The sequence below is a fragment of the Coregonus clupeaformis genome, chromosome 1, assembly GCF_020615455.1.
Source record: "Coregonus clupeaformis isolate EN_2021a chromosome 1, ASM2061545v1, whole genome shotgun sequence".
NCBI lineage: Eukaryota > Metazoa > Chordata > Actinopteri > Salmoniformes > Salmonidae > Coregonus > Coregonus clupeaformis.
In genome coordinates this window covers 7,369,794-7,388,623 of record NC_059192.1, presented here as the reverse complement: position 1 = coordinate 7,388,623, position 18,830 = coordinate 7,369,794, and the positions used below count along the sequence as shown (strand labels likewise).

The 18,830-nt window shown below is 47.0% G+C and overlaps 1 protein-coding gene across 1 annotated transcript in view; it reads left to right on the top strand.

The window, feature by feature from the left end:
- Positions 1-18,830, top strand: part of mcu (mitochondrial calcium uniporter) — a 132,140-nt gene that overhangs the window by 97,432 nt on the left and 15,878 nt on the right. The window contains exons 3-4 of the mRNA XM_041891606.2: positions 16,545-16,608; positions 17,724-17,894. Of these exons, the coding sequence (XP_041747540.1) occupies positions 16,545-16,608; positions 17,724-17,894 (235 nt within the window). The remainder of the gene's footprint in view (positions 1-16,544; positions 16,609-17,723; positions 17,895-18,830) is intronic.

The window sequence follows — 18,830 nt, the reverse complement described above, 5'->3', positions numbered from 1 at the left end:
CAGCTGCACACAAGCCTAAAATCACCATGCGCAATGCCAAGTGTCTGCTGGAGTGGTGTAAAGCTCGCCGCCATTGGGCTCTGGAGCAGTGGAAACACGTTCTCTGGAGTGATGAATCACGCTTCACCATCTGGCAGTCCGACGGACTAATCTGGGTTTGGCGGATGCCAGGAGAACGCTACCTGCCCAATGCATAGTGCCAACTGTAAAGTTTGGTGGAGGATGAATAATGGTCTGGGGCTGTTTTTCATGGTTCGGGCTAGGCCCCTTAGTTACAGTGAAGGGAAATCTTAACGCTACAGCATACAATGACATTCTAGACGATTCTCTGCTTCCAACTTTGTGGCAACAGTTTGGGGAAGGCCCTTTCCTGTTTCAGCATGACAATGCCCCCATGCACAAAGCGAGGTCCATACAGAAATGCTTTGTCGAGATCAGTGTGGAAGATCTTGACTGGCCTGCACAGAGCCCTGACCTCAACCCCATCGAACACCTTTGGGATGAATTGGAACGCCGACGGCCAGGCCTAATCGCCCAACATCAGTGCCCGACCTCACTAATGCTCTTGTGGCTGAATGGAAGCAAGTCCCCGCAGCAATGTTCCAACATCTAGTGGAAAGCCTTCCCAGAACAGTCGAGGCTGTTATAGCAGCAAAGGGGGGACCAACTCCATATTAATGCCCATGATTTTGGAATGAGATGTTTGACGAGCAGGCAGTGTAGGATATGTCTAATATATGGAAAAAGACATGTTTAAAAATGTCCACTAATCGATTGGTCAAAAGAACAAACGACTCTCGGTCAACTGATATTTTTTTGGATCGGGGACAGCCCTAGTTAGCAGTGATATGGGGCGGAGCAGGGCCCCGACAGGACCATTCATTATTAACTACAGCAGTTAGAGGAGTTCCAATGAATAACCCCCATATCACCGCTAACACACACACACAAACACACACTACAGAATGTCTCTCTGCACAATCTGATCAGCAGCAGAGTAATCAGTATTACATTGCGTTGGTGCTAATAGTTATTTACACACACACACACACACACACACTGCACTTATTACAGTGCTAATCGTTACCGACACACACACTCCCTCGGGTAACAAGGTGTCATGACTTGCCCTCATGGGCTGAGGATCAAAGGTGATGGCTAGGCAAAGGTTTGAACACCCCCTCTCCTGGGGGCCAGTTTTATGTCCGGTCGTGAATTCCTTGCAGAAACGTTATTTTCCGTGCCATGCAGTATTGAAAGGAAGTCTTCCCGCAAAGACTCCAACATCCAAAAGTGGATTTTGAAACATAATTCCTACTTAAAAGAATGTGGGAAATGGTTGGTGGGGACTTAAAGAACAATCATGTCAAATTCGTTACTATGTTGTGATGTCATTAAAGACGGTGGAACAACATAACTGTATCTCTGGGGGTGTACACTTCCCAGTTATGAGGTTTGCATCTAATTGTTGTATAAAACAAATGATTAAGGATAATAATACTTTTCAAATCAAATCAAATTTTATTCATCACATACATGTGTTTAGCAGATGTTATTGCGGGTGTAGCGAAATGGTTGTGCTTCTAGCTCCGACAGTGCAGTAATATCTAACAAGTAATATCTAACGATTTCACAACATATACCCAATACACACAAATCTAAGTAAGGAATGGAATTAAGAATATATACATACAGTTGAAGTCGGAAGTTTACATACACTTAGGTTGGAGTCATTAAAACTCGTTTTTCAACCACTTCACAAATGTCTTGTTTGGCAAGTCGGTTAGGACATCTACTTTTGTGCATGACACAAGTCATTTTTCCAACAATTGTTTATAGACAGATTTTCACTTATAATTCACTGTATCACAATTCCAGTGGATCAGAAGTTTACATACACTAAGTTGACTGTGCCTTTAAACAGCTTGGAAAATTCCAGAAAATGATGTCATGGCTTTAGAAGCTTCTGATAGTCTAATTGATATAATTTGAGTCAATTGGAGGTGTACCTGTGGATGAATTTCAAGGCCTACCTTCAAACCCAGTGCCTCTTTGCTTGACATCATGGGAAAATCAAAAGAAATCAGCCAAAAATAAAAATTGTAGACCTCCATAAGTCTGGTTCATCCTTGAAGGTACCACATTACGCAAGTAGGTACCACAGTACGCAAGTAGAAACACCATGGGACCACGCAGCTGTCATACCGCTCAGGAAGGAGACGCGTTCTGTCTCCTAGAGATGAACATACTTTGGTGCGAAAAGTGCAAATCTATCCCAGAACAACAGCAAAGGACCTTGTGAAGATGCTGGAGGAAACAGGTACAAAAGTATCTATATCCACAGTAATGCGAGTCCTATATTGACATAACCTGAAAGGCCGCTCAGCAAGGAAGAAGCCACTGCTCCAAAACCGCCATAAAAAAGCCAGACTACGGTTTGCAACTGCACGTGGGGACAAAGATCGTACTTTTTGGAGAAATGTCCTCTGGTCTGATGAAACAAAAATATATGATGCCATCCCAACCGTGAAGCACGGGGGTGGCAACATCATGCTGTGGGGGTGCTTTGCTGCAGGAGGGACTGGTGCACTTCACAAAATAGATGGCATCATGAGGAAGGAAAATTATGTGGATATATTGAAGCAACATCTCAAGACATCAGTCAGGAAGTTAAAGCTTGGTCGCAAATGGGTCTTCCAAATGGACAATGTGTAACGATCCCGGCTGTCTGAGTCGGGTCCTGTCTGGTGACGAGGGTTCCTGTTCGTAATCTCAAGCTTCCCTCTGCCTCGGAGACGTCCGAGATCCTGGTTAGGGAGGTTTTCAGGGTCCACGGTTTGCCCAGTGATATCGTTTCCGACCGTGGCCCTCAGTTTACCTCTGCTGTCTGGAAGTCCTTCTGTTTGGCCATTGGAGCTACAGTCAGTCTCACATCTGGTTTTCACCCCCAATCCAATGGTCAGGCGGAGAGAGCCAACCAGAAGATGGAATCCACGCTACGCTGTCTGGTCTCTTCCAACCCCACCTCCTGGGTCTCTCAGTTGCCTTGGGTTGAGTATGCCCACAATACTCTTCCTACATCTGCCACTGGGATGTCTCCCCTTCCAGTGCCTGTATGGCTACCAACCTCCCCTGTTTCCTTCTCAGGAGAAGGAGCTCTCAGTGCCTTCTGTTCAGGCCCATATTCGTCGTTGCCACCGGACCTGGCATCGGGCCAGAAAGGCACTCCTTAGAGTTCGGACCGGTATCAGCTCCAGGCGAATCGTCGCCGGATCCCCGCTCCCACCTATACCATCGGAGATAGGGTTTGGTTGGCCACACGGGATCTTCCGTTACGGACTGAGTCTAGGAAGTTGTTACCGAAGTTCATTGGTCCGTTTGTGGTGGAGAAGGTGATCAATCCAGTGGCAGTTCGACTCAAACTACCGAGGACGCTCAGAGTCCATCCCACCTTTCATGTCTCCTGCCTCAAGCCTGTCCTCCTCAGTCCTCTGTTGCCTCCTCCGCCTCCTCCTCCTCCTCCTCGGATGATCGGAGGTGGTCCTGCCTACACGGTGCGGCGCATCATGGATTCCAGACGGCGGGGCCGGGGTTTCCAGTATCTCGTGGACTGGGAGGGGTATGGTCCTGAGGAGAGGAGTTGGATTCCGCGGCGACAGGTCCTAGACGCGGACCTCATCAGTGACTTCTACCGCCTCCATCCTGGCGCTCCGGGAGTCCGCCCGGTGGCGTCTGGCCGGAGGGGGGGTACTGTAACGATCCCGGCTGTCTGAGTCGGGTCCTGTCTGGTGACGAGGGTTCCTGTTCGTAATCTCCAGTTTCCCGAGGGTTCGGGAACGCTCCGGGGAGCGCTCTTGTGTTCCGCACCTGCATCCCATCAGCAATCTGCACACCTGGTCCTGATCATCACCCTTCTTAGGCTCTGGCCGAACATCCAGTTCCTGCCGGATCGTTCTGTCACGGTTACTACGCCAGAACCCAGAAGCAGACCAGGACAAGGTACTTAGAGAAAAAGGTGAGTGTTTATTAATTGACTCCCGAGTGAGGCTGAATAATCCAGGGACAGAGCGGGTGGCGTGGATGGGTTGTTGAGGGTGCAGTGGTAATAGGCACAAAGTGGGCGAACTTGCTGAATCTGTCCACGATCGTCAGAACGACCGTGTTCCCCTCAGAAGCGGGCAACCCAGTGACGAAGTCCAGGGCCAGATGCGACCATGGTCGCCGGGGAATAGGAAGGGGGTGAAGTAGTCCAGAGCTGGGCCGATTGGTACTCTTATTCTGCGCACACACTGGACAGGCAGCAACAAACCCCCGAGTATCCTCGGCCATGGCAGGCCACCAAAAACGTCTGCGAAGAAACGCCATTGTCCGAGCCACGCCAGGGTGACAAGCCATCTTGCTGGCGTGGGACCATTTGAGGACAGCAGGACGAACCGACTCAGGCACAAACAACCGACCGGGTGGACCGTTACCGGGACCGGGCTGAGTCCGAAGGGCCGCCAGCACCTCCTCCTCAATCTTCCACATAACTGCTCCCACGACGCAGTTCCGGGGAGAATTGTCTCGGTCTTGGGCCCACTCTCCTCCGTCTTGGAGAACATCCGGGACAAGGCGTCCGCCTTGCCGTTCTTAGATCCAGGTCGGAACGTCCAGGGCAAACTTGAATCGTCCGAAAAACAACGCCCACCTGGCCTGACGGGAGTTGAGACGTTTAGCCGATTGCACGTAAGCAAGATTCTTGTGGTCAGTCCAGACAATAAACGGTTGCTCCGCCCCCTCCAACCAGTGGCGCCACTCCTCCAAGGCAAGTTTCACCGCGAGAAGCTCCCGGTTACCCACATCGTAATTCCTCTCCGCAGGCGAAAGGCGACGAGAGTAGTAGGCGCAGGGATGGAGTTTACTGTCCGTGGAGCATCGCTGCGACAGGATGGCGCCAACTCCCACATCAGACGCGTCCACTTCAACGACGAACTGACGGGCCGTGTCTGGTTGTTGGAGAATCGCCTGTTCGTGAAGGCCGAGAAGTGCGAGTTTCACGCCCACACGACATCCTTTCTCGGGTACATCATCTCCAGGGGAGAGATTAGGATGGACCAGGAGAAGGTTAGAGCGGTTCTGGAATGGGCCCAGCCCGGTACGAGATTGCAACTCCAGAGATTTTTGGGGTTTGCGAATTTCTACCGCAGATTCATCCGGGATTACAGCCGTGTGGCCGCTCCGTTAACTGCCTTGACTTCCAGTATCAGGACCTTCAAGTGGAATCCGGAGGCGGATCGAGCGTTTCTGGATTTGAAGAGGCGATTCACCAACGCACCGATTCTCTCTCAACCAGACACGGCCCGTCAGTTACGTCGTTGAAGTGGACGCGTCTGATGTGGGAGTTGGCGCCATCCTGTCGCAGCGATGCTCCACGGACAGTAAACTCCATCCCTGCGCCTACTACTCTCGTCGCCTTTCGCCTGCGGAGAGGAATTACGATGTGGGTAACCGGGAGCTTCTCGCGGTGAAACTTGCCTTGGAGGAGTGGCGCCACTGGTTGGAGGGGGCGGAGCAACCGTTTATTGTCTGGACTGACCACAAGAATCTTGCTTACGTGCAATCGGCTAAACGTCTCAACTCCCGTCAGGCCAGGTGGGCGTTGTTTTTCGGACGATTCAAGTTTGCCCTGACGTTCCGACCTGGATCTAAGAACGGCAAGGCGGACGCCTTGTCCCGGATGTTCTCCAAGACGGAGGAGAGTGGGCCCAAGACCGAGACAATTCTCCCCGGAACTGCGTCGTGGGAGCAGTTATGTGGAAGATTGAGGAGGAGGTGCTGGCGGCCCTTCGGACTCAGCCCGGTCCCGGTAACGGTCCACCCGGTCGGTTGTTTGTGCCTGAGTCGGTTCGTCCTGCTGTCCTCAAATGGTCCCACGCCAGCAAGATGGCTTGTCACCCTGGCGTGGCTCGGACAATGGCGTTTCTTCGCAGACGTTTTGGTGGCCTGCCATGGCCGAGGATACTCGGGGGGTTTGTTGCTGCCTGTCCAGTGTGTGCGCAGAATAAGAGTACCAATCGGCCCAGCTCTGGACTACTTCACCCCCTTCCTATTCCCCGGCGACCATGGTCGCATCTGGCCCTGGACTTCGTCACTGGGTTGCCCGCTTCTGAGGGGAACACGGTCGTTCTGACGATCGTGGACAGATTCAGCAAGTTCGCCCACTTTGTGCCTATTACCACTGCACCCTCAACAACCCATCCACGCCACCCGCTCTGTCCCTGGATTATTCAGCCTCACTCGGGAGTCAATTAATAAACACTCACCTTTTTCTCTAAGTACCTTGTCCTGGTCTGCTTCTGGGTTCTGGCGTAGTAACCGTGACACAATGACCCCAAGCATACTTCCAAAGTTGTGGCAAAATGGCTTAAGGACAACAAGTCAAGGTATTGGAGTGGCCATCACAAAGCCCTGACCTCAATCCTATATAAAATGTGTGGGCAGAACTGAAAAAGCGTGTGCGAGCAAGGAGGCCTACAAACCTGACTCAGTTACACCAGCTCTGTCAGGAGGAATGGGCCAACATTTTACCCAACTTATTGTGGGAAGCTTGTGGAAGGCTACCCGAAACGTTTGACCCAAGTTAAACAATTTAAAGGCAATGCTACCAAATACTAATTTGGTCTACTTTTTTTTTTTCTGAGGTCTTGGCTGGTTTCTTTTGATTTTCCCATAACGTCAAGCAAAGAGGCACTGAGTTTGAAGGTAGGCCTTGAAATACATCCACAGGTACACCTCCAATTGACTCAGAAGCTTCTAAAGCCATGACATCATTTTCTGGAATTTTCCAAACTATGTAAACTTCTTCCCACTGGAATTGTGATACAGTGAATTATAAGTGAAATAATCTGTCTGTAAACAATTGTTGGAAAAATTACTTGTGTCATTCACAAAGTAGATGTCCTAACCGACTTGCCAAAACTATAGATTATTAACTCATTTTTAAACCACACAAATTTAATGACTCCAACGTAAGTGTATGTAAACTTCTGACTTCAACTGTATGTGTTTAAAAAAAAAATATATATATATATATATTTATTTCCCTCACTAAAATTCAAATGAATTTATAACATTTTTGACATGCGTTTTTCTGGATTTTTTTGTTGTTATTCTGTCTCTCACTGTTCAAATAAACCTACCATTAAAATTATAGACTGATCATGTCTTTGTCAGTGGGCAAACGTACAAAATCAGCAGGGGATCAAATACTTTTTTCCCTCACTGTAATTTCATGTTCTGGGGCAGTGGTCACAACTGTTCTAGGCGGACATGTGTTGGAAAATATACTAACGAGACTAGTGAAGTCTCCACCTCTCTAAACAAAAACTCTTAGCCAGTTTCGGGCAAGTCTATGCAGCCAATGTCCCCTCCCCTTCCGAAATTCGAAAGATGCGAAATTGTGATTTGTCAAATTGATCAGTGATGAATAATCTGGTCACCGGAACAAAGTTCCTCAATAGTCGTCGCATCCCACAGTCTGTTGTCAGACGCTACTACCATTTATGTTACGTGCATCTGTCCACGAGAGATTAGACCGACACAGTCCAGAGAATAGGTCCAGACTCATTAGACTCCCATTACTGAGTATTGTCACCTAATTTCTACAGGCTGTCCACACTGTGTATAGTCATATCTCTGAGAGCTAAATCTGACTGATATTCCCCCATCCGGTCCCCCATTGGATCCCACTGCCAAAGCCAAATCCCTGTCACCAAATGTGTGCATTCAACCCCATCCCACATTAAGCCCATTAACAGTTGTTAAAGGGGCAATCTGCAGTTGAAACAATTGCAACGCGGGTACCCCACCACTGTTTTGGTAAACATAATAAATATACATTATATTTGTGTGCATTAATAGGAATGTGTGAATTGGAAATGTTTAGTTTTTTTTATATCTCAACCTTTGGGTTACACTCTAACCGCTAGGCTACCTGCCGCCCTTATATCTCAACCTTTGGGTTACACTCTAACCGCTAGGCTACCTGCCGCCCTTATATCTCAACCTTTGGGTTACACTCTAACCGCTAGGCTACCTGCCGCCCTTATATCTCAACCTTTGGGTTACACTCTAACCGCTAGGCTACCTGCCGCCCTTATATCTCAACCTTTGGGTTACACTCTAACCGCTAGGCTACCTGCCGCCCTGTAAAAGGCTGAGGGATGGGGCTGGTGTGTGCAACAGTTAAAGTCGGGCTTTAGTCTGGCTGATGGACGGAAAGCCCAGTCTGGCTGATGCAGTGTATTTGGCTGACTCATTCTCTGATTGACAGATGGAAAGGCTAATCAACGGATGATGGACTGACTGACTGACTGACTGACTGACTGACTGACTGATTGACTGGCTGACTGATTGACTGGCTGACTGATTGACTGGCTGACTGATTGATTGACTGGTTGACTGTTAGGTGGGACTTGAGTCTCCCTGGAAGAGCTGTTCTACGGGGCCTACTGCACCACAGGGCTTACTGCACCGTAGAGCTGCACCACAGGGCTTACTGCACCGTAGAGCTGCACCACAGGGCTTACTGCACCGTAGAGCTGCACCACAGGGCTTACTGCACCGTAGAGCTGCACCACAGGGCTTACTGCACCGTAGAGCTGCACCACAGGGCTTACTGCACCGTAGAGCTGCACCACAGGGCTTACTTGGCCACAGAACAGAGATGGATACAGGGCCTACTGCTCCACAGGTGACTCAAATCAAATATTATTCGTCACATACTTCGTAAACAACAGGTGTAGACTGTGAAATGCTTACGGGCCCTTCCCAACAACGCAGAGAGAAAGAAAATAAAGAAATAACAGAAAGATAATAACACCAGGAATAAATCCACAATGAGTAACGATAACTTGGCTATATACAGTACATGGGGTACCAGTACTGAGTCCATGTGCAGGGGTACTAGATAGTTGAGGTAAACATGTACATATAGGTCGGGGTAAAGTGACTAGGCAACAGGATAGATAATAAACAGTAGCAGAAGAGTATGTGACGAGTCTAAAGAGTTAGTGTGAAGTTATAGTGCAGATAGATATTCCAACACGGGCCAACTGAGTCCCCAAGTCCCTCCCTGCGTCACAGGGCCTTCTCTCTGCTCAGTGGCTCAGTGGAAAGAGATGAGATGTGGGCTGAAGTCCCAGGTTCATTCTGTTTGTATCAACATCACAGGACCAGCTTCTACTGTGATACTGGGCCCAGAGAGGGAGAAGAAGACACAGTGTGTAGTTAATGAGGCAGGGCTAGAGAGTAGAGAGAGAGAGAGAGTAGAGAGAGACACCAGTGTGTAGTTAATGAGGCAGGGCGAGAGAGTAGAGAGAGACACCAGTGTGTAGTTAATGAGGCAGGGCTAGAGAGTAGAGAGAGACACCAGTGTGTAGTTAATGAGGCAGGGCTAGAGAGTAGAGAGAGACACCAGTGTGTAGTTAATGAGGCAGGACTAGAGAGTAGAGAGAGACACCAGTGTGTAGTTAATGAGGCAGGGCGAGAGAGTAGAGAGAGACACCAGTGTGTAGTTAATGAGGCAGGGCGAGAGAGTAGAGAGAGACACCAGTGTGTAGTTAATGAGGCAGGACTAGAGAGTAGAGAGAGACACCAGTGTGTAGTTAATGAGGCAGGGGCGAGAGAGTAGAGAGAGACACCAGTGTGTAGTTAATGAGGCAGGGCGAGAGAGTAGAGAGAGACACCAGTGTGTAGTTAATGAGGCAGGGCTAGAGAGTAGAGAGAGACACCAGTGTGTAGTTAATGAGGCAGGGTTAGAGAGTAGAGAGAGACACCAGTGTGTAGTTAATGAGGCAGGGCTAGAGAGTAGAGAGAGAGAGAGTAGAGAGAGACACCAGTGTGTAGTTAATGAGGCAGGGCGAGAGAGTAGAGAGAGACACCCGTGTGTAGTTAATGAGGCAGGGCGAGAGAGTAGAGAGAGACACCAGTGTGTAGTTAATGAGGCAGGGCGAGAGAGTAGAGAGAGACACCAGTGTGTAGTTAATGAGGCAGGGCGAGAGAGTAGAGAGAGACACCAGTGTGTAGTTAATGAGGCAGGGCGGGAGAGTAGAGAGAGACACCAGTGTGTAGTTAATGAGGCAGGGCTAGAGAGTAGAGAGAGACACCAGTGTGTAGTTAATGAGGTAGGGCTAGAGAGTAGAGAGAGAGAGTAGAGAGAGACACCAGTGTGTAGTTAATGAGGCAGGGTTAGAGAGTAGAGAGAGACACCAGTGTGTAGTTAATGAGGTAGGGCTAGAGAGTAGAGAGAGAGAGTAGAGAGAGACACCAGTGTGTAGTTAATGAGGCAGGGTTAGAGAGTAGAGAGAGACACCAGTGTGTAGTTAATGAGGCAGGACTAGAGAGTAGAGAGAGAGAGAGTAGAGAGAGACACCAGTGTGTAGTTAATGAGGCAGGGCTAGAGAGTAGAGAGAGAGAGAGTAGAGAGAGACACCAGTGTGTAGTTAATGAGGCAGGGCGAGAGAGTAGAGAGAGACACCAGTGTGTAGTTAATGAGGCAGGGCGAGAGAGTAGAGAGAGACACCAGTGTGTAGTTAATGAGGCAGGGCTAGAGAGTAGAGAGAGACATGTTTATTGTTAATTTCCGATTGTTTATTTCACTTTTGTTTCACTGGCATTGTAAACATACTGTATGTTTCCCATGTCAATAAAGCCCATTTTAATTGAATTGGGGGAGAAAGAGAGAGCAGAGAGAAAGAGGTCAGGGCTGGGCTATGTTAGTTCAGTTCCCTTCACATTCTTGGCCTTTGACAGGAATTCGTCTCGCATCTTCAACACTCCAAATAAAAAAGTTAGACATACGTACAGTTAGCACAGAGTAGTATAGCCTAGGTTTATAGCTGTAATCTAGGACTGTGATGAAGGTTTATAGCTGTAATCTAGGACTGTGATGAAGGTTTATAGCTGTAATCTAGGACTGTGATGAAGGCCAATAGCTGTAATCTAGGACTGTGATGAAGGTTTATAGCTGTAATCTAGGACTGTGATGAAGGCCTATAGCTGTAATCTAGGACTGTGATGAAAGCCTATAGCTGTAATCTAGGACTGTGATGAAGGCCTATAACTGTAATCTAGGACTGTGATGAAGCCTTATAACTGTAATCTAGGACTGTGATGAAGGTTTATAGCTGTAATCTAGGACTGTGATAAAGGTTTATAGCTGTAATCTAGGACTGTGATGAAGGCCTATAGCTGTAATCTATGACTGTGATGAAAGCCTATAGCTGTAATCTAGGACTGTGATGAAGGCCTATAACTGTAATCTAGGACTGTGATGAAAGCCTATAGCTGTAATCTAGGACTGTGATGAAGGTTTATAGCTGTAATCTAGGACTGTGATGAAGGCCTATAGCTGTAATCGAGGACTGTGATGAAGGTTTATAGCTGTAATCTAGGACTGTGATGAAGGCCTATAACTGTAATCTAGGACTGTGATGAAGGTTTATAGCTGTAATCTAGGACTGTGATGAAAGTTTATAGCTGTAATCTAGGACTGTGATGAAGGTTTATAGCTGTAATCTAGGACTGTGATGAAGGCCAATAGCTGTAATCTAGGACTGTGATGAAGGTTTATAGCTGTAATCTAGGACTGTGATGAAGGCCTATAGCTGTAATCTAGGACTGTGATGAAGGTTTATAGCTGTAATCTAGGACTGTGATGAAGGTTTATAGCTGTAATCTAGGACTGTGATGAAGGTTTATAGCTGTAATCTAGGACTGTGATGAAGCCTTATAGCTTTAATCTAGGACTGTGATGAAGGTTTATAGCTGTAATCTAGGACTGTGATGAAGGTTTATAGCTGTAATCTAGGACTGTGATAAAGGTTTATAGCTGTAATCTAGGACTGTGATGAAGGTTTATAGCTGTAATCTAGGATTGTGATGAAGGCATATAGCTGTAATCTAGGACTGTGATGAAGCCTTATAGCTGTAATCTAGGACTGTGATGAAGGCCTATAGCTGTAATCTAGGACTGTGATTAAGTCCTTTTGCTGTAATCTAGCACTCTGTGATTAAAGCCTTTTGCTGTAATCTAGGACTGTGATTAAGGCTAATAGCTGTATTCTAGGACTGTGATGAAGCCTTATAGCTGTAATCTAGGACTGTGATGAAGGTTTATAGCTGTAATCTAGGACTGTGATGAAGCCTTATAGCTTTAATCTAGGACTGTGATGAAGGTTTATAGCTGTAATCTAGGACTGTGATGAAGGTTTATAGCTGTAATCTAGGACTGTGATGAAGGTTTATAACTGTAATCTAGGACTGTGATGAAGGCCTATAGCTGTAATCTAGGACTGTGATGAAGGTTTATAGCTGTAATCTAGGACTGTGATGAAGGTTTATAACTGTAATCTAGGACTGTGATGAAGGCCTATAGCTGTAATCTAGGACTGTGATGAAGGTTTATAACTGTAATCTAGGACTGTGATGAAGGCCTATAGCTGTAATCTAGGACTGTGATGAAGGTTTATAACTGTAATCTAGGACTGTGAAGGCCTATAGCTGTAATCTAGGACTGTGATGAAGGTTTATAGCTGTAATCTAGGACTGTGATGAAGCCTTATAGCTTTAATCTAGGACTGTGATGAAGGTTTATAGCTGTAATCTAGGACTGTGATGAAGGTTTATAGCTGTAATCTAGGACTGTGATAAAGGTTTATAACTGTAATCTAGGACTGTGGTGAAGGTTTATAGCTGTAATCTAGGACTGTGGTGAAGGTTTATAGCTGTAATCTAGGACTGTGATAAAGGTGTGATGAAGAGAGGGACAGAGCGGTAGGGAGAGGGACAGAGCGGTAGGGAGAGGGACAGAGCGGTAGGGAGAGGGACAGAGCGGTAGGGAGAGGGACAGAGCGGTAGGGAGAGGGACAGAGCGGTAGGGAGAGGGACAGAGCGGTAGGGAGAGGGACAGAGCGGTAGGGAGAGGGACAGAGCGGTAGGGAGAGGGACAGAGCGGTAGGGAGAGGGACAGAGCGGTAGGGAGAGGGACAGAGATAATTTTTTTTATATTTTATGTCAGTTCTTGCCAATATTCTTGGAATGTTCTAAAAAATGGAATTGTACACATTAACGTCAATAAACTCTATATTCCGTTTTCAAAACATAAAATCCACAAGAAAACTTTAGTAACGTTCAGAGAACATTCTAAGAATGTTATTGAAAAACATTTTAAATTCCATTCTCGGCATCAACAAAACGCACCCTAAATCCCCCATCTTGTTAAGTGTGTTCAGGTGTGTTGGCCACGCCCACTAATAGGGAACACCTGATCTTAATGATTGCTTGTTTCCTTTGAAATGGGGTCTGTTTGAATAGACTAAAATGAACAGCTTTGTATATGTATAAAAATCAAACATGGCACGCTAGCTCCATCCTGCTGGCGCAGTGAACTAAATCCACAGTTTGAGAACATGGTTAAGATCACAGATTCGAATCTCACTGATGCCGTGTCACAATAAAAAGTAAATGTGTTGGCATGATTAATGCTTAAGGAAATGAATTTCCATGTGTCCTGTCTGTGCTTGGAGTTCAAAAAAGTTAACCCAAAATAAACTAGTGGTGTTAGTAAAAGTCTTATTGAAACATTCAGTATAAATTTTAAGGAAGTTAAATGAAACTATAATTTCAGTTCTCAGAGCATTAATAAAACGTCCCAGGATAAGTTTTACGGAACCAGAGTAAAGCGTTCTCAGAACCTGCCTGAAACCTAAAAATGAACATTCACAGAACACGCGAAATGTTCACTTCTGTTCTCAGAATGTTTTTAAAAAACGTTCAGTTTTGCCGGTCAGGAAACGTATGGCTTCGTTTCACAACCAATATGATTAATTCAGTAAATCCTATTTAAAGCACCAGGCAAGAGAGGGGTTGGGCTGGATGGCAGAGCGACTGGGTGGGTGGGTGGCTGTGTGAGTGGGTGGGTGGGTGGGTGTACAGTGATGTCTATTTAAGGCAGTTGAAGCAGCAGGGGTGGAAAGCAGCTATGGGGGGCCTTACTGAGTGCCAGGGATAGAGAGAGAGAGAGATTTTGGTATCTCAAATTTGAATGTAATGCTGTTTGTAATATTGTCTTTTAACCATTAGTTGTTTTATTTGTTTTGACCATAGAGAAGCACTTTGGAAACAAGGTGTTGTAAAATTAAATTAAATTAAGGGCCAGGAGGACATGTTCATTTGAAGGCTCTGATCAGGCCTGGTCCCTGGCATAGGAGATGTACTGCAGGTTCACTCAGCTCTGATCAGGCTGATGGTAGCCTTATGGTCAGGGGGACAGCCTTATGGTCAGGGGGACAGCCTTATGGTCAGGGGGACAGCCTTATGGTCAGGGGGACAGGCTGTAGCTGGCCTGGCTGGTAGAGATCCCTGGCTAGAGATCCCTGGCTAGAGATCCCGGGTTTAGAGATCCCTGGTTAAAGACACTGTACTGTACTGCAGGTTGGCTCTGCACTGCACCACACACACACAACAATGCACCCGACACTCTGTACTGCAGGCTGGCTAATAGAAATATAATCTATAGAACGGACCTCCCCATTCAAGTCAATGATGGCATAATGGCCTTTCTGTAGATTATATTTCTATGGCCTGGCTGGCATAGAACAGCAATGCTGCACATCCAGTGTCACCCGATCATGCACCCAACACCCTGACACAGACACCTACCCAACACCCTGACAGACACCTACCCAACACCCTTACAGACACCTACCCAACACCCTGACAGACACCTACCCAACACCCTGACAGACACCTACCCAACACCCTGACAGACACCTACCCAACACCCTGACAGACACCTACCCAACACCCTGACAGACACCTACCCAACACCCTGACACAGACACCTACCCAACACCCTGACAGACACCTACCCAACACCCTTACAGACACCTACCCAACACCCTGACAGACACCTACCCAACACCCTGACAGACACCTACCCAACACCCTAACAGACACCTACCCAACACCCTGACAGACACCTACCCAACACCCTAACAGACACATCTCCCTCTCCCCCTCTCTAGTTCTCTCTCTGTGAGAGTAGTTCTGACTGTCCGTCTCTGCCTTAAAAGGCTTCCTCTCTGCTCAGCGGAAAACATGACGCGTTGTCTTAACTAATTCAACATGTGGAGACCATATAGGAACTAACTCTGAGAGAGAGAGAGAGAGAGAGAGAGAGAGAGAGAGAGAGAGAGAGAGAGAGAGAGAGAGAGAGAGAGAGAGAGAGAGAGAGAGAGAGAGAGAGAGAGAGAGAGAGAGAGAGAGAGAGAGAGAGAGAGAGAGAGAGAGAGAGAGAGAGAGAGAGAGAGAGAGAGAGAGAGAGAGAGAGAGAGAGAGAGAGAGAGAGAGAGAGAGAGAGAGAGAGAGAGAGAGAGAGAGAGATCTTCTACTTCCTCTGTCTTCCTCCCTCCCTGTTCAGATTAGTCTGTAACCTGTTTCTACTGTGGATACACTCTCTTATCACTCTGTCAGTCAGAGTGCATTCAGGTGCTCACTATACACCCAACCACTCACTCACTCACACACTCACACACTATACAGGCTGCTTATTGTGTTCCTCATTTATGTTTCATTGTCACAATCCTTTAGGTGCTGGTTAATGTGTGTGTGGGTTTGGTCCATTTGTTGTTGCTGGTTTTCCATGACAGGGTAGATTAGCTCTGTCTGTGTTTGTGCATGCACACTGGGGTGGGGCTCCTGGGGAGGAAATGTTCTTGTCTAGAGGGAGACATATACACACATGTACAGGATACTGAGTGGAAAATACTTCATTATACACACATGTACAGGGTACTGAGTGGAAAATACTTCATTATACACACATGTACAGGGTACTGAGTGAATAATACTTCATTATACACACATGTACAGGATACTGTGTGGACAATACTTCATTATACACACATTTACAGGATACTGAGTGAACAATACTTCATTATACACACATGTACAGGATACTGTGTGGACAACACTTCATTATACACACATGTACAGGGTACTGAGTGAACAATACTTCATTATACACACATATACAGGATACTGTGTGAACATTAAGATCCAACAGTGGTAGATTCCTGTGAAATAATGTTTCTCTAAACAATATATACTGTCTGTCCTTTTTTAATTCAAATCCAACTTTATTTATATAGCACATTGTGTACAAACTGTTTTGTCTGTGTTTATATGAAGAGGCTGAACTGCTATTTATGAAGTTGATTTCAAAAAGACAATATAACACTTAATCTCTTTTTCTACCTCCCCCATCTCTCTCTCTCTCTCTCTCTTTTTTTCTCTTTTTTTCTCTATTTTTTCTCTCTCTCTCGCTCTCTCTCTCTCTCTCGCTCTCTCTCTCTCTCTCTCTCTCTCTCTCTCTCTCTCTCTCTCTCTCTCTCTCTCTCTCTCTCTCTCTCTCTCTCTCTCTCTCTCTCTCTCTCTCTCTCTCTCTCTCTCTCTCTCTCTCTCTCTCTCTCTCTCTCTCTCTCTCTCTCTCTCACTCTCTCTAGGGATGGAGGGGCGCCCCCTCATGGCAGGGCCAGAGACTGCTGAGTTCCTCCGCCGCTCCAGAAGGTGAGTGTTTATACCGCCCTCTGGCGTGGATACATTCTGGGTAATGTGGTTTGGTGCTGACAGCTGAGTCATATAGATTTTTCAGTCAGCAAGAGGTGTCGTGGTGGAACAGTAGACTTTGAGATGGTGCTCAGGCCTCAAGTCAAAGGTAGAGAGGGGAAGGGCCTTGGCTTCCCCTGTCAGATCCAGAGAGGCTGCATTTTGGGTAATATAGTTTGGCAGTGCTACTCGTCAGAGATTGGAGTTTAGGCCTGAGGTGAGCTCAGTACAGTAGATGCCTGGGATTCCCCTGTCAAGTTAGTTTGTCAGTACTACTCAGCACCAGCAGTGAGTGGTGTTGTTTTGGTACAGTAGACTTACTTTGTGCTGAGTCCTTAATTCCCCTGTCAGACCCAGACAAAATCTCTCCTCAGCTCTGGAGAGACAAAGACGGCCTTGGCCCGTCACTGGAGAGTTGATTAGCCTGCCGGAACACTTGCTGGGACGCTAGTTTGGAGCGAACAGCTCAGCAGTCTCTCTCTCTCTCAGCCACAGCCAGCAGTCATTAATTTTGAAGGAGAAGCTGGCATCTGTTCTGAGGAGAACTGAAAGGTAATAGAGAGGGAGTGATGGAGAGCAAGAGATGCAGGAGAGAGAGAGAGAGAGAGAGAGAGAGAGAGGCCGGGTAACAGATATGACCAAAGAAAGAGAGGCTGAGAGGGGAACAACAGCATTGCAGTCAGGGCTCTGAGTGTTCCGTTCATTTGTTCTGAAGTGGGTTTTAATAGCGCCGCCATTATACTACCATGAGAGGGAGGCACAGGCGGGGAGCCACACACACACACACAGACACACACAGACACACACACACACACACACAAACCCTCATGAGAGAGAGAGAGCCGCAGGCGGGTGCAGTAGACCTACACAAGTGTCTCATATCAGAGCCAGAGAGACTTGGATCATGATGATGAGATAGGGTAAGACAAAAAGTGTTTAGTCTGGTCATTGTCTGTGTTTGAAATCATGGTGTTGTGCCTGGTCCCTCTGAGGTGAGGTGACGGTTGGTGTTGGTGTTGACGGTGTAGTAATTGTTATTGACATTGTGGATGTTGTTGTCTCCTGCCCCCCTCCAGAGGTGACGGTGGTGTACCAGAATGGACTGCCGGTGATCTCGGTCAGCTTGCCGTCCCGTAGGGAGCGATGCCAGTTCACTCTGAAGCCCCTCAGTGACTGTGTTGGGGTGTTCCTCACACAGCTACAGACGGAGGACAGGGGCATCGACCGAGTAGCCATCTACTCTACAGGTAGGGGCCACTACACACACAGACAGGGGCATCGACCGAGTAGCCATCTACTCTAGAGGTAGGGGCCACTACACACACAGACAGGGGCATCGACCGAGTAGCCATCTACTCTAGAGGTAACACACACACACATACACACCCACACACACACACACACATATATCCCACACACATATACACCCACACACACACACACACACACACACACACACCCACACACATATATCCCACACACATATACACCCTACACACACACACACATACACACCCACACACACACACACACATACATACACACACACACACATACACACCCACACACATACACACCCACACACATATACCCCACACACACACACATACACACCCACCCACACACACACACATACACACCCACACACATATACCCCACACACATATACACCCACACACACACCCACCCACGCACACACACACACACACACACCTACACCACAACAATGAGAGCATGTAAAAACATGCTCACACTTGCTCTCAGTATTAATTATGTACTATCAGTATTAATCCTGGTTGTTGTGGACACTAGTTAACCACTCTGTTCTATCAGTATTAATCCTGGTTGTTGTGGACACTAGTTAACCACTCTGTACTATCAGTATTAATCCTGGTTGTTGTGGACACTAGTTAACCACTCTGTTCTATCAGTATTAATCCTGGTTGTTGTGGACACTAGTTAACCACTCTGTTCTATCAGTATTAATACTGGTTGTTGTGGACACTAGTTAACCACTCTGTACTATCAGTATTAATCCTGGTTGTTGTGGACACTAGTTAACCACTCTGTTCTATCAGTATTAATCCTGGTTGTTGTGGACACTAGTTAACCACTCTGTTCTATCAGTATTAATCCTGGTTGTTGTGGACACTAGTTAACCACTCTGTTCTATCAGTATTAAT